At 42.5% G+C, this 16,977-nt stretch overlaps 1 protein-coding gene across 3 annotated transcripts in view; it reads right to left on the reverse strand.

The window, feature by feature from the left end:
* Positions 1 to 16,601, reverse strand: part of LOC134572769 (A-kinase anchor protein 17B-like) — a 34,367-nt gene extending 17,766 nt beyond the window's left edge. Inside the window, exons 1-2 of one of the 3 annotated variants that reach the window (XM_063431951.1) lie at positions 16,263 to 16,601; positions 1,057 to 1,830 (exon numbers count right to left, since the gene is read on the reverse strand). In XM_063431951.1, coding sequence (XP_063288021.1) covers positions 1,057 to 1,818 — 762 coding nt within the window. In that variant the 5' untranslated portion in view covers positions 1,819 to 1,830; positions 16,263 to 16,601. Of the gene's footprint in view, positions 1 to 1,056; positions 1,843 to 12,959; positions 13,034 to 16,115 lie in introns of those variants that run through there. The other 2 variants (XM_063431947.1, XM_063431948.1) reach the window with 2 other exon arrangements.
* Between the last annotated feature and the right edge of the window lie 376 nt (positions 16,602 to 16,977).

A 16,977-nucleotide genomic window follows, 5' to 3' on the forward strand; every position in this document is an offset into this window, starting at 1 on the left:
GATAAAGAGAGAAGAATAAAATGTTCTATATACAATATAATGAATTAATATAATTGAAGTAGATATCAGCAGGAAATGAGTCTCTGTTCTCTAATAGCATGTGCCCAAATTAATTGACTTTGTATTGGTCTTTGTTTTTTTTGTTTTTAAACTTTGTGATAAAAATGTGAAATAAAAATTATATTGGGAAAAAAAAAAAAAAAAAACTTGCTGAAAGTTAGGGTGTTAGAAGACTTTGTGCAATGAAAGCTAAGCTTAAAGTGTTACTTACTGTTTTTAATGAATGCTTTTATTTAATGCAGCAAGCCCTACTGTGCATTACTCATTAGGTCTCCCTTTAAATAGAGCAAAACACTTACCTAAAATCCACCGCCAGGTCAAGTTCCAGCTCTTCCCGCCCCTACGAAGTCGCCAAGGGTCTTATGCTGTGCAATCAAAGACTTCTCATAGAGAAATCTCATAGAGAAGCCTTTTATTGGTCAGAGTGCATGCACAGGCTTTGAGCCGGTGAGGAGAGGGAAAAAGGAAGGACTTTTTTTTTTTTTTTTTTATTTAAACTAAGCAATATTAATTGTATAGGGAGTTGGGGAGGGCTGAACATAAAGAGGTACGGAGAGAGGTAGGGGGGACACATGCGTCTTCTATACACCTGCTGACAACAGACATTATTTTTGCACAGAATTGACAATTGGGAGTCCAAAACAGAATTCCAGACTGCCCAAGTCAAGTTGGCGGAAGTGTAACTAATGCAAATATCTCTTGATTTGCAGCTCTTCAAGTAGAAAAGCTGCATTAAAAGACTCCTACCACCACAACCATTTCAAAAGTGGTTGGAATAACCCTTTAATAGAAACCCTTACAAAATTAAGTTGGTGCCTGTGTCTGAAATCCATCTTTTAGCCAATTCAGTGAAACATCTAACTCTAGGATGACCTTGAGTTCTCCTTCCTGCCTAAAGCATGGTATTTACCCAGGCTTTGCGGCAGAATAATTTATCAAGCTGTGATAGACTGCAGCAGAAAGTTGTACAAACTGATTTGAACAACTTTGGTTTACCTTTATATCACATGAAAGAGATTTCCCATCCTCTCCTGCAAACATAAGCTTCATTCCTTCAAGAGACTGCATGGCGTCTATACAGCTTACTTTATCTTCATACTGGATAAAAGCATCAAAGGTCTGGAGACCACCTGGATTCGAATGATTAAAGATCCCAACCGCCTCTTCTCGGTATGGATCCAGCATGGGTATATCTATATGTGCAAGAGGTCCATATTTTTCAAAAACACCTTTTACAATATCTTCACTTGGTTTTTCAACAGTTGAGCCCCACATAGAAAACCATTTACTGGGTAAGCCTCCCACGTGGATACATGGTGGTGGACTTTCGTCCTCCGTGATCTCCTCCTCTTCTTTATTGCTTTCTCTTAGTAGGTTTTGTAACCCATGGGCTGCTGGAAAGTCATTGAGTAGTTCAGAAATCTCGACACACAGAGGCTCATCAAAGCTGCTTATTTGTACTTTCTGTCCATTTAGTTTCTCTATGAACACCTGAGCCAAACGTTTAGTGTCAACTTCACTTTCAAATCGAATGAACCCTTTGGTGCTTTTTGTAACCTTAATATAACTAAAATGGTCCGGTTCTATCAGATTCTTGAGCTGCTCTACAACTTCCCAGTTTGATATTGGTCGGCAGGGGTCTTTTTCCTCCGGAAGGGTCACCGTGATCACCAATCTTGCCCTTGGCTTCAGGTAAAGACGATGAGTGGCATTTAATTCCATGGTTTCAGATTTATCGTATACCACAGTAACCGCCATTGCGGAAACCCACTATGGAAAAATCTGAAAAGAAAATAAAGATTAACCTATTAACAACAAAAAAATTCAACATTTTACTGTGATGAATATAACTTTTCTAAATTTTTATTTTTCCGCCAAATTTGTTATGCAAAATCTAAACATATCAAACATATACCCTATCTCTCTGATACCCAGCAACAAATTAAAGGAGCAGTATAGCATTAAGAATACAAACATGTATTTATAAACTAGTTAAATGTCTGGGCCCTTAAATTAAAATAAAATGAAAAAAGGATTTTACTTATCATTGCGATGAAGTGGTCTGGGTTCCTTTAGTGTTCCTTTAAACCTGTCACACCCAATTTCCAGGGTACTTTAACAAGTAACAGCAGAGGGGAAAAAAAAGGCTTTGTCTATGGAGGATCCCATAAGATCCTCCATAGATATCAGTGTTGTACTCTAGCGTATGCACAAGAGTACAGTACAGAAGTCAGCTCCTGGCAGATCACGGGCCAGCAGCTCCAGGGAGTTGGCAGCCACATTTGTAACAGCTCCAGGGAGTGAAAACTTACCTTACTGCAAGCGGCAAAGTCACCATTGGGGTTCTTTCCAAAATATGCACAGGCCCCAGAAGGTGACAGAGATGCTTTAATACTCACCTAGCCATCTTCCCGTTATAGTCTTTAGATTGTTAGCTAACAGGTCATCTTGTAAGGCACTTTGTATTAAAGTATCGTCTCTACTAGATTTTAGTTCACAAAAAGACTCTTGTATTTTGTTTGTGCTGTCAAGTCTATGCCGTACTCCTCAAGTGGTACTTTGTAAATACTAAACAAGAACACTAATATAATATGTGTGTGCTCGTCTGAAATTTTCCTGTCAAAACCAGGAAAGGGTCCACACTGAGCTTTTCTGCAATTTCGATTAATTAAATTAAACCATGTGTTCTAAATTGGGACAAGTTTAATGATGTCTAGTTTGAGTGGGCACTCAGTGGGAGGGTCCCAGCCAAAAGAAAATGGCAACTGCTCTGAACGACATCACAGCAAACAGACACACTTAAAGGGCTGCACTTGTGAAACAAACTTTATTGACAAAACGTTCACGAATTCTAATGAGAATGTTTTCGTGAAGAATTTTCTTCGCTGCGGGCGAACACCTTTATTTTACAGTATTTGTGGATGAAACAGACCACAGCATTTATTAAACATATAAATACTGTATAACACATCCTTCTTTTATAATAAACGTATAACTCTTCATTACATATAACAGCAACAATAAATAACACGTAGTGTCATACAAAATGACCTTAATTAAACTTTAATTAACTTTAGTTAAACGTCCTTGCCAATCTCAAACCAACCAAATACATATGCTCAAAACCCCCACCAGGATCTCACTTCCCCCCTTGTCCAACCAGTTCAGCTTAACCTTTAATACCAACAACTAGCCGCCTCTGGGCTATGTGGCCCCTCCAAATAGGTAAGTAAGTCGTTACTGGCCAGAAACCTAAAATGTCTCCTAGGTCAGTGAGTCTAGACACCACCCACTCATCTTACAAACCACTCCCCCACACATACAAAACAACCAATCACACACATCCATACATGTCCCCTTGTCCGCTAAGCTATCTCCCTTCGGCCTGAAATGACAATCTAGGAGCCACTGTCAATTCTTGGCAGTGTTAATACCGACTCAGCATAGATGAATCCTGCGCACTTGGTATATATTTTGGATAAATTATAAGAAAAGTAACACTATGTCATTTGAAAGTCCCCAGCAAATGGGGTGGGCTTTGGGTGTGGGAAATTCTCAAGGAAGTACTGCATCCATAACCTCCTTGCACCATTACAAGAGGTTGTAGTAGTTATAGTGGATGAAGTTTTATTTTACGTATAAAGCCTGATGGATCGATTTAATCCCCAAGAGATTATTCAGTTTGAATTAAAAGTCAAATCTACAAATTATAGGACAAAATAGGTCAACTAGAAAATAATGTAAAAGCAACGTATTTGGCCTAAATTTAGCACAATCTGATTAATTCACGGTTTAGAGAATAGACTCCCAGTATATTACTGCAACCAACAAAACAAGAACATTAACATAAATCTGAAACCCAAGGAGAGTCAGAGAGCTTTGCAATCACATTCTTCTGGCTTTAAATCTCAGACTACATTGTATAGAGCCCTCATCTTCTGAAATTGAAAAGTTATTTTACTGCACATAGAACTGGCTCAGGCTCTCAAATTACCTTGTTCTATTTAACCTGATTGCACAGGAGTTAAAACGACAATTCTTCTGCTCTCAGAACACCAATTAGAGTCAACGGACCACAAGAGAATACGGTCGATACATTTACGTACAACTGGGCTCAGAGCACAAAGTATGAAAATAATTAAGTCAGTAATAGTAATTTATCCTGCTTCTAACTTGTTTCAATGAGATAAAAACGTGCTCTATTTAATCGTGGGCGTAATGCCAAATCTTGCTGTTTTACAGGTATGCGAGTATCACAAGACTGTCAACTTTTAAATTTATGGCTGCAATATAGATCAGGTGAGAAAACGGCATTTCACGTAAACAACTGCAGGTGTGCGTTTATTATTAAAGAATATACTTACAGTCCATATACTGCAATATTATTTGTTAACATGGTCCAGTAGGTCTGCTGTCTCCTATTATAACGAAAATATACCCCAACTCGCAGGATTCAACTTAACAAAAGACAACACAGAGGAGAGATACGTCTACCGGACTCGACGTATATGAGAGGAGACAGAGTCAGGAACGATCCGAGGTCAAGGGCACAGAGAGACAGCGTAAACTAGGACTAGCCGGGGTCTGGTACACAGTAAACAGCAAGCCGGCAAACAGAACAGATAAGGATAAAGAGATAATGTAGTCAGAAACAAATCCAAGGTCAATACGAAGGAACACAACTGAACACGACAAGCGCTAAAGGGAACTGCAACAGAAACCACGATAGGGCAAGGACTAAGGGAAAAAGGTGAGTATAAGTACCTTCTAAATTAATGTGATTGGCTCCTGTCATATCCACACCCCCAAAAGGTAAGTGTATGGGGAGTGTGGCATGACAGGGGCCAATGGGAGCCTTTTGCCAATTTAGGCTCCCACTGTTTCTTTAAGAGCGCGCCCGAGACCCACGGCACGCTCTTAGATTCAGGCGGGACACGTGACCGCTTCTCGCGGTCACTGCCCGCCTTCCTGTTGCAACCGTCGGATGAGCCGCGCGCGGCTCGTGCAGCAGCAGGACCGCGCGCGGCTCGAAGAGAGGACGGCAGCCGGCCCCTGGATAAGGTAAGTAACGCTACACCTATATGACAGCAGACTTATATACACACACATATGTATATAATTATTGTTGTGCATCACCTACATTTCTAAAGTTCTACTTTTGCCTATTGCCACAACTTTCCCAGAGTTCCTATTGCCACAACTTTCCCAGAGTTCCTAGCTTGACATGTAAATGAGAACAGACGGGTATAACAAGGTGAAAATATAATGCCTTTTTGTTCTCATTTGCTTGTCAAAATAGGAACTCTGGGATTATTGTGGAGACATGATTTATCGCGTCTCTGTGCCCAATATGGACTTGTCAAAGTCCCACTTGAGATATGTAGGTGACGCTCAACAGTACACACACACAAATACGGTTTATTCTGGAAGTATTCTAAGAACATCATCACAAAGAGCAATTACTGGTTAACAGATTTAGAACAAGACCCAAGAGTACAAAGGGACAGAGGGGTTTGGACCCAAAAAGTGAACTGTCCCTCCTAATGAGGTATATTCTGAAGAAATGTAAAGGTCATGCCAGTAGGTGTCTCCAAAGAAGGAGCTGCATTCATTTCAGGCACCAGAATAAAATACTGGACAACCATGAATTGAAAAGGTTCAACCAACAGTAGGAGGAGTGGTTGTTGGAACAACGTTGGTTAAAAAAGCAGGTTGTGGAACACATACCAAGCCACCATCAGATCGGTGTTCACCCAGGACAAGTAAGAACATCAGGCTGAACTTCAGAATATATTTTGTAATCTAACAAATGAGAACAACCAGGATTCCTTAAGATCCTAAAAACATGTCTGACATATTTATCTAGTAAGATAAGGAAGGATAGTATCATATTATAGCTGCCTGCCGCTAGTTGAAAAACAACTGCAAGGATAAAAATGAATTTAAAATGCAGCGAAGGCTACAGGTACGGAACATCAACACATTGAAGGAACAAGCTTAAGTCAGGGATACCATAACCAGAAAAACATACAAGTAAAGTCAAATTACAAGAAACCAACAGGGACAGGACTGCAATCGATGGACAACTTCCTCTAACGATCAATGATCACAGTGGGATAGCCTTTATTCACTAATACAATGAACTGTATAAAATTGAAAAGTGAACGCGAAAATTTAGAACTAAACGGTTAAATTCAATAAAAAAATATGGACAGGCTAGCAACTCTTCCACATGTAATAGTGTTTATACTTTGTGGCCACGATAGGCTGGAATAGAAAATGCATGGAAGAATCTGCACATCTTTCTATCAGAAAACTAGGTATGTATCCTCTGAACCAAGGTATACTCAAAAAGATAGCAAACAGAAATGCCAAGTAGTAAATAAAGCAGGTGACATTACCCAGGGCTCATGGCATAACTGCCATTTACTCAGCAAATAAGGGGAGGACACATATATTAATTCTCAGAAGTATTATGCATGCAGGCAACAATGTGCTTTATCTGGTATGGATGCTCGGCACAATCCAAGCACTGTGTACTTAAACCAGTAAGCTCTTACTATGAAAGGGTTACTCCAACCTACATGACCACTTTTGCTTTTAGAAGTAGTCACTGAGGAAGCAACCTGTATTTAGCTTGAAACACTGTACATGCAGAAATATCTACACTTTCGTACAGTGGTCCAGTTGCGGAATACCTAATGTTAATTCTGTGCAAAAATCACATCTGTCGTCCGCACGCACAGTGCATTGGCAACAGACGTAGCCACCTTCTTCACTTGCAGGCAGTACTATGAGTGCTCCTACAAGAAGAAAGCAACTAAATATGTGAAGTGAAAATTGTTGCCTCACTTGCCTACATAAGTTTTCATTACCCATTCATTTATTTTGTCCTGTCCCACCCTTCCTAGTTCAAGCACTACCAGTACGCCCCTACCCGATTCGTTTTTAGCAGTGAGATATGCTGTAATTAAGCTCACCTAGACGCTAGTGAAAGCTCACACCACATGCAAGCATAGTATAGAGTTTAATGCTTTTGACAGGGACGTTTTGGATTCAATGCTTCCCTTTTAAAAGAAGCGGATTGGTGTATTTGCTGTGTGCACACAAGGTTCAACAATGCTTCTATCAGAAGCATTTGATTGGACCAAGGAACAGCAAACAATGTCGTGACGTGAAAATGGCGTGGAATGAATGGTGGAGAACTTCACCCGATACTGGATTCAAGGAAAGTTTTAAATGATTTTTACACTTTATGGTGGAAAAAAAGTGGGGGCTGGGGATACTATGTGTATACAGTTTCATATCTTAACACAAGGAGCAATTATATTTATTAGCTCCAACATGGTTAAAGTATCCCTTTAACCATTTACGGGTAAATACAAATGAATGGCCTTCCTATTGCTCATGAAACTCACATATGGCTGTATGGATGGTTCTACTGATGCAAAGCATGTAATTTAGAGGTTCGACGAGTGGCAGTTTCTGGATTTGTGCAACCTCCATCCTCCATCAGTATGACCTGCACGATGGCCTTTCAATGGCATGGGCACCCTAGTCTGTTTAATCAACTCATATGCCATTGGCACAGAGATCAGCATACATGACTTCCATCCTGAATTCAGCAGTCCTATTGATTGTACTTGAAATATGCTTGTGACAAAATAAACTTAGATATGATTTACGGATCAGCGAAATATAAAATAATGTTTAAAACATGAATATTTAAATTTTATATGACATTTACAATTCATGATGATGGTGTTCTGCTTTTTAATGTATTATCAAGTCAGTGCATTAAACATTTGGCTGAAACCAGTCAGGTAAGCATTAGCACCAATAACAGGAATTTACAGGAGATCTAGTTCTGTAAACTTTCTACAGAAAGCTGCCTAGAAAGACATCGAAGGGAAGGGAACAGAGACATGGAAGGAGGGAGGGGAATGCATGGACGGAAGGAGGGAGGGGAATGCATGGACGGAAGGAGGGAGGGGAATGCATGGACGGAAGGAGGGAGGGGAATGCATGGACGGAAGGAGGGGGGGAATGCATGGACGGAAGGAGGGGGGGAATGCATGGACGGAAGGAGGGGGGGAATGCATGGACGGAAGGAGGGGGGGAATGCATGGACGGAAGGAGGGGGGGAATGCATGGACGGAAGGAGGGGGGGAATGCATGGACGGAAGGAGGGGGGGAATGCATGGACGGAAGGAGGGGGGGAATGCATGGACGGAAGGAGGGGGGGGAATGCATGGACGGAAGGAGGGGGGGAATGCATGGACGGAAGGAGGGGGGGAATGCATGGACGGAAGGAGGGGGGGAATGCATGGACGGAAGGAGGGGGGGAATGCATGGACGGAAGGAGGGGGGGAATGCATGGACGGAAGGAGGGGGGGAATGCATGGACGGAAGGAGGGGGGGAATGCATGGACGGAAGGAGGGGGGGAATGCATGGACGGAAGGAGGGGGGGAATGCATGGACGGAAGGAGGGGGGAATGCATGGACGGAAGGAGGGGGGGAATGCATGGACGGAAGGAGGGGGGGAATGCATGGACTGACGGAGGGGGGGAATGCATGGACGGAAGGAGGGGGGGAATGCATGGACGGAAGGAGGGGGGAATGCATGGACGGAAGGAGGGGGGGAATGCATGGACGGAAGGAGGGGGGGAATGCATGGACGGAAGGAGGGGGGGAATGCATGGACGGAAGGAGGGGGGGAATGCATGGACGGAAGGAGGGGGGGAATGCATGGACGGAAGGAGAGGGGGAATGCATGGACGGAAGGAGAGGGGGAATGCATGGACGGAAGGAGAGGGGGAATGCATGGACGGAAGGAGAGGGGGAATGCATGGACGGAAGGAGAGGGGGAATGCATGGACGGAAGGAGGGGGTATGCATGGACGGAAGGAGGGGGGGAATGCATGGACGGAAGGAGGGGGGGAATGCATGGACGGAAGGAGGGGGGGAATGCATGGACGGAAGGAGGGGGGGAATGCATGGACGGAAGGAGGGGGGGAATGCATGGACGGAAGGAGGGGGGGAATGCATGGACGGAAGGAGGGGGGGAATGCATGGACGGAAGGAGGGGGGGAATGCATGGACGGAAGGAGGGGGGGAATGCATGGACGGAAGGAGGGGGGAATGCATGGACGGAAGGAGGGGGGAATGCATGGACGGAAGGAGGGGGGGGAGTGCATGGACGGAAGGAGGGGGGGAGTGCATGGACGGAAGGAGGGGGGGAGTGCATGGACGGAAGGAGGGGGGAGTGCATGGACGGAAGGAGGGGGGGAATGCATGGACGGAAGGAGGGGGAGAATGCATGGACGGAAGGAGGGGGGGAATGCATGGACGGAAGGAGGGGGGAATGCATGGACGGAAGGAGGGGGGAATGCATGGACGGAAGGAGGGGGGAATGCATGGACGGAAGGAGGGGGGAATGCATGGACGGAAGGAGGGGGGAATGCATGGACGGAAGGAGGGGGGAATGCATGGACGGAAGGAGGGGGGAATGCATGGACGGAAGGAGGGGGGAATGCATGGACGGAAGGAGGGGGGGAATGCATGGACGGAAGGAGGGGGGGAATGCATGGACGGAAGGAGGGGGGGAATGCATGGACGGAAGGAGGGGGGAATGCATGGACGGAAGGAGGGGGGGGAATGCATGGACGGAAGGAGGGGGGAATGCATGGACGGAAGGAGGGGGGAATGCATGGACGGAAGGAGGGGGGAATGCATGGACGGAAGGAGGGGGGGAATGCATGGACGGAAGGAGGGGGGGAATGCATGGACGGAAGGAGGGGGGGAATGCATGGACGGAAGGAGGGGGGAATGCATGGACGGAAGGAGGGGGGGGAATGCATGGACGGAAGGAGGGGGGGAATGCATGGACGGAAGGAGGGGGGGAATGCATGGACGGAAGGAGGGGGGAATGCATGGACGGAAGGAGGGGGGAATGCATGGACGGAAGGAGGGGGGAATGCATGGACGGAAGGAGGGGGGAATGCATGGACGGAAGGAGGGGGAATGCATGGACGGAAGGAGGGGGGGAATGCATGGACGGAAGGAGGGGGGGAATGCATGGACGGAAGGAGGGGGAATGCATGGACGGAAGGAGGGGGGAATGCATGGACGGAAGGAGGGGGGAATGCATGGACGGAAGGAGGGGGGAATGCATGGACGGAAGGAGGGGGGAATGCATGGACGGAAGGAGGGGGGAATGCATGGACGGAAGGGGGGGGGATGCATGGACGGAAGGAGGGGGGAATGCATGGACGGAAGGAGGGGGGAATGCATGGACGGAAGGAGGGGGGAATGCATGGACGGAAGGAGGGGGAGATGCATGGACGGAAGGGGGGGAGATGCATGGACGGAAGGGGGGGGAGATGCATGGACGGAAGGGGGGAGATGCATGGACGGAAGGGGGGGAGATGCATGGACGGAAGGGGGGGAGATGCATGGACGGAAGGGGGGGAGATGCATGGACGGAAGGAGGGGGGGAGATGCATGGACAGAAGGAGGGGGGGAGATGCATGGACAGAAGGAGGGGGGGAGATGCATGGACGGAAGGAGGGGGAGATGCATGGACGGAAGGAGGAGGACATGTATTGAACGGGGACAGCATGGATGGAAAGGGGGTAAGACACAGATGGAAGAGGCATGAATGGAAGGGGGAGGAAACAAGACATGGAAGAAGAGCGAAAGGTGAGGGGAAGAGACATGGATAGATGGAAGGGCAGGAAGAAGAGACATGGATAGAAGGGAGGGGAAAAGAGACATTGATGGAAGGGGGTTAGAAGGGACATGGAAGGAAGGAGGAGGAGTTCAACACACGTACACAGCCATCACACACATAACATCCTCATTACACTCAGACAGACAAATATATCACACACAAACAGTGCCCATTACACTCAGACAGCCCATTACGCAGCCCCCATTAAACCCAGACACCCCTATACATCACATTCAGTCCCCACGACATCCCGTCATCGTTAACAACCAAGATATATGTTAGTTTAGTTAAAGCATCTGTGATTTTGGATTTGTTAATTATCAAAACTGAGAAGAATTCAAACCACGCTGAATGATCAAGCAATTTCTAGTTTTCTTTGGAACAGGGAGGAGAGAAATTTCTCAAAAATTTCAGTAGGGGATACGTGGGGTATAAATAATGCTCATAACAAGGTCACCCCCAATCAGTTTATCTATTTTAAATGATCTGTCCTTACCCATGCTTCTTCCAGCTATGTAAAACCAGCCAGCCTAGAATGCACAAAAATGGAGACTCTAATTTAATTTATATTAAATTAAGACCTTGTTCAACAAAACTTATTTCCCAAAGTGGCACAGATTTTAGAGAAGTACGGTTTATGAGGGCCTGTCACATTCAAGAAGTGACAATTTCCTGTGTGCTGGACTTGCTTTTAAGCCAAGAATAAAGCATGTGCTTTTACATAGGAAATGGACATACATGGTAAGTGTTTTACTGACTTTTATGTACAATAAAAATCTGTTTCTTTGAAGCGTTAGGGAGAAGAGAGTGTGTGTGTGTGTGTGTGTGTGTGTGTGTGTGTCCATATTCACAATCTGTCCCAGGTTACATAAATTATTTAATTTTTTTGCAAAGTTGCTATATGGTCTTATTTTATTGGATTTGCCATTGTTCAATGCCTGAAAAGTACATCCAGTGTTTCAGTAAAAAAATAAAGTACAAATAAAAAATAATTTTACAAAAATCATCCTTGAATGGACCCGTTGTAAAACTATTTAAAATTAAATGCATGCTTCTATTGTGTAAATATTTGTAATTTATTTATTTATTTTTTTAAAGAAAATAAAATATCTTACTATTATGTTATACCAACTGCTGTATTTTTTATATAGCAATATTCATTATACAATTCAGACATTCACTGCATAAGGAACATGTTGTTTAGCAGGTAAACAAGATCGGTGCTATTTAACAGGGATTTTAAATTGCATCTCAAAGCACCAGCAGTTAAAAAAAAATGTGAGGTTAAATGTATGTAATTATAATGAACTAGTCCCAAAGGGAACGCTGCAACACCTGCCACAATCATTTGATGTAAATATATTTCATTAATTTTATCATATTTTTCTGTTTGTCTCCGATTGAGTGCTGATAACATGATCGCTCCAATGATCTGGTCAACTCTGCTAAAGTGTTAAATTAATTCACAGTAATAAAATATACAAAATGAATAAATTCTACACTCAATTTCAAATTAAATGTCCACACTATGTCACAGAAAAAAATAAATACCATTACATTTATATATATATATATATATATATATTATTTTTTTTTTATTATTATTATTTAATTTTTGTTATTTTTTTTTCAGGTTTATTTGCCAAACCTTTTCTTTTTAGGAACTGAAAATAGAACTGCTCAAGCTTGGCTATTTTTGCAAAAATAAATAAAAATTTACAATTTACAGTTTTGAGAAGTATTCTGAAATGACTACAAGAAATATTAGTCAGAGAACAAAATACAGAAGCTATACCATAAAACAATTTTGTAAAAAGAATCAGAACCTTCAGTGACACACTGTGTGGTTAAATTGTTTAAACAAACAAACAAACCTCTTTGTTTGAATTCACAAGAATTTGGGGTAGTGAATGTAGCAATGAGACCTTGGTGGTGGTGGGGGTGGGGGTTCTCCTTAAAAATGTCCAACAGCAAAATTAACATAACCACAACGTCAATTTTAGTTTTTTTACAATTTCGTCATATTCATTTCTCTTAACAGTAACATTAAAAATGCCAGTATATCATCTTCCTTCTCCTAACAGCCCTAGACATAGTTAATAGTTCTGTAGCACAGAATTCTACACATCTAACTTTAAATATAGGATTCCTGAAAAATCTACTCACCTCCAGCACCCACCAATTTCGTTAAATCAAGGACCCCAAGATTTTGAGGTCGCTGCTGTGTTTGAGAGAGGAACTAGCAGGTGGGAAGAAGGTTTAGGCGGCTTCCTGCTTTTACAGAGAAGAAAAAAAATCTGCTAATATTAGCTTATGAAAAACTCAGGGGGTTACCAAAGGCAGCTCAATGGCTGTTTCCTTGCAGCAAATAATCACTTGCTGTTAAATAACCCCCCCCCTCTCTGGTGGTTTAAGCAAGCTGTCACTGTAAATATACACCATGCACCATACAAGCATCTCTTAAATTTGAATTAAAGACTTTAATGTGGCTGTAGTTCAAAAACCTGCAATCAACACGCTAACTTAAAAGACGTATTTTTAAGTTAAGATTTTTTATTATTTTTTTATTACCGGTATATAAACAATCTTTACATTTTTTTTTAAAGTTATTAAAATGTACTTGTAATCCAGTAAAGATAGAGTTTCCTTTTTGTAGCCGCTCTGCCTTTAGTTAGATCATCAAGTATGATAATCTCTACTCAACACAACGTTTCTCATAGAAAAAAAAGAGTTTTGGACATACATGCGCGGTAATTGCTGTGTCTGATGATGCCAAACATGAAAATCTTTGACAAACAAAACTCTTAAAAAAAATAACAGCTTTAAGTAGCTGTCAGTCTGACAGCCACTCAAGGCGTATAATCGGCCAAATGTAAATACCACCGTTTATCATTTTGCCAGAGAAGAGGAGCAGCATGAATGCACCAAAACCACTACATTAACATGTTGCTGTTTTTGTGCTTGGAGTGGCTTTTTAAAGAATCAAAAACAAATGAATCTTAATGAAGTGGTTTTGGTCAAAAAGCATTGCCCCTTTTTGTGACAATGTAAAATATTACAATTTCTGAGACACAGCAATGCTCATATTTTGCCTAAAATGTACCTCTGTATACCGACTGTCAAGGAGGAAGCCACTGTCCTCATTAAATACCCACAATTTTTATCATACCCTTAAAATGAAAAGGTCCCTGTTTGTCTATGTAAAATCTTTTAACGCATGGCTTGACAAATTTGCTTGGAATCTATGCGCTAGCTAAAACATTTAGGAACCAGGTTTTTTTTTAAACTAACAAAGCTTAATTTTCAACAACAAAAATACAATTCTTAAAAAGGTGCACTATTGATCATCAGAACCACTACAGCTTAATGTAGTGGTTTTGGTGTCTATCGCCTGTTCCTGCAGGCTTTTCAATGTAAACACTGCCTTTTATGAGAATAGGCAGTGTTTACATTTCTGCCTAGTAACACCTCTAGTGACAGTCACTCAGATGGCCGCTAGAGGTAAATACAAGTGTGTGCAGCACCTACGTTCAGCGTTTCCACGTACTGCACGGAGGCACGAGGAGATGCTGATTTTTGCAACAAGCATCCTAATGCTTTTTTATGGGTAAGAATTTGATTGGCTAAGACCATCAAGACAGTAAGAGTTTAGTAAAGACACCTTTCCCATGCGATCGGAGGGGGCGGTCAACTAAACAGACAAAAATTGACAGACACACACACTGATACCTTTTTTTCATACACTCAAATTATTATTTTATTTTTTATTATTTTAAATTTAACTCCACCCAGCCTCTCTACCTTTGGGGAAGCTGGGGCGGATCCTTTCCCTGAAGTCCAGGGGAGCTGCTGTAATCCTGTAATTTTCAAGCTCATTTTGCTCTGCTCCCTCGCCTGCTTTCCCCCACTAGCCGGCCACCCCCAGCAAGCCGCATCCATTCACTGCCAGCCAGTCTAACTCAGCTGCACAGGCTGACATACACCCAGACGGCATTACAAATATTGTATTCGCCATGGCGACCTGCGATTTGTCAAGCCCTGTTTTAATGTATGTGGACCCAAGGTAAGAAGTCAAAAGTCTTTACAATACCAGCACCAGCATGCTGCAGTGGTCATGGTGTTTTGTCCTGTAAAATTAGAAACTTATGGTGAAGCAATATAGAAAGAAATGACATGATTGAATAAAATTACTTTTCTTTTTCGACTATGTGAGAAATTATGGTTACTACAAGTTTTTCTCTTGTAAAATCTTCTGATTACAGGTTAAGAAGATATTATTTTTGATTTTGTAAGTTTCGATGGAATATTCTACCCCAGATGTGTAAACTGTAACCTGCTTTATAAAAATAAAATAAATAAATAAATCAAATAACCCGGAAAAAGGTTCAAATTACTGTGCTGACATGCAAAAATGGTTACAATATTGCCTGGCCTAATGGCTAGCAAAATCAGCCATTTTTTGCAATACCAATTCTAAGTTGCCAAAATTGGAGTACCAAATATCTGGATTGAAAATAATTAGTAAGTGAGAGAACTTTTTATAATGATGGAGTAATCTTTTGCTAATAAAAAAAATAATAAAAAAAAAAACGCAGTTAGGCAAAATGTATAAAAACATTGCATCAAAAAATAATCTAGAGTCACAGTTTGGCAATATAGGCCAGAATATTTTAATTCGGATTTCAGATAACTGCATTCACAGTTTGTAAATAACCCTGAAAATCTATATTAAAGATCAGGCAAGAACCGCTATAGTCTGGATATTGCGGCCTACTACAATTTGAAATTCATTCTGAATTCATGACAATTCACACTTTAGTAAAATCCCCAGAGAGGTTAACTATTAAACTGGAGATTGAAAATAAAATTCTAAGCCAAAATATTATAATTAGAAAAAACATCTTTAAAATTGCTATTTTTACAGATCATCTATGTAGCCCTGGAATGATCACATTCCTTGTCATTTCTGTGCAGTTAAGTGAATAAGCCCCATAAACATGTATGGCAATGTAAGAGATACAGGAACAAGGCTTGATATCCTGCAATACACTACAACCCCCTTCCCCACCCAATTTACAAAGAAACAAGCACACCCATCCTGAAATAACCAAATATCTGTCTTTTTATCACAGTCTTTATCACGTTGCACTTAGTAGCTCTATACCTGACACTGACAGAGGCTTTAGAGAGGATTAGTGGAATCTGCTTTGTGACAGCACAGCAACTACACAAACTTGTGTTATTATTTGGCAACACAACTGTGATAGGTAAACATACTGAATATCAGTGACATGCAGGTTATCATGAAATAAATGGAATTACCTTGCCGTTAATGGGTTAATAAAGCATTGAACTTGTCTTTCCTCCCCAAACACAGCTTCCTTGTTGCAGTGCGCCTCCCCCTGCTGTCTATAGGCACCAATAGCGGGTGGATACAATGTGACAGCTAGGTATCTGCGTGGAACTCACCCAAACACAGCATGCAACAGGAGCAGAACCAGGCCCCCCCTGTGTCACCTCCCAGGCTGGCCGCCTCTCACTTGTTGCTATGATGAGCAGAGAGAGAGAGAGAGAGACAATTCCTATAGGCACAGCCAAGGCTGCAGCAGCAGGGTCAGTGAACCAGGTTTTCAGCCAGCAGCTGTTCCACGCCTTCCAAAGCTGAGGATAGAACTATTAACCCTTCCTCGGCCACTAGGGATTCCAGCTGAGGTCCTGCAGGGATTGCAGGGTATAATGGCTATGGGTGGGCTGCTTACTGGCAGATCAGGGCCTGACCTGTGAAGATTCAAGTTAGGAAGTCCTAAAAGCAAGACCTGAGCTGGGTGTCAGAGCTGCCTCTGCTGGGAGCAATTAGAAATGCATGGCAGACTATGCTGGGTGCTATTATTATTATAACTTTCATTTATATAGCGGCAACTTGTTCCGCAGCGCACTATAAGCACCCAGACCCCTTCAGCTCATTGAAGTGGTATGGGTGCAGTGTCCCTGCCCCCTTAAGACCGCAGCCAAATGTACAAGCTGTGATTAAAAAAAAAACGTAAACAAAACCTGGCATTTGCGCTATATGTCTGTCCAACCGTAATTTACCTCTTTCATATTAAATGCACCCACACTTATTATATATCATTTTATTCAGGGGAAACAGGGCTTTCGTTTAACATCAAATATTTAGGCATGGAAC

This window comes from Pelobates fuscus, chromosome 9, assembly GCF_036172605.1.
Source record: "Pelobates fuscus isolate aPelFus1 chromosome 9, aPelFus1.pri, whole genome shotgun sequence".
NCBI classification, from domain to species: domain Eukaryota; kingdom Metazoa; phylum Chordata; class Amphibia; order Anura; family Pelobatidae; genus Pelobates; species Pelobates fuscus.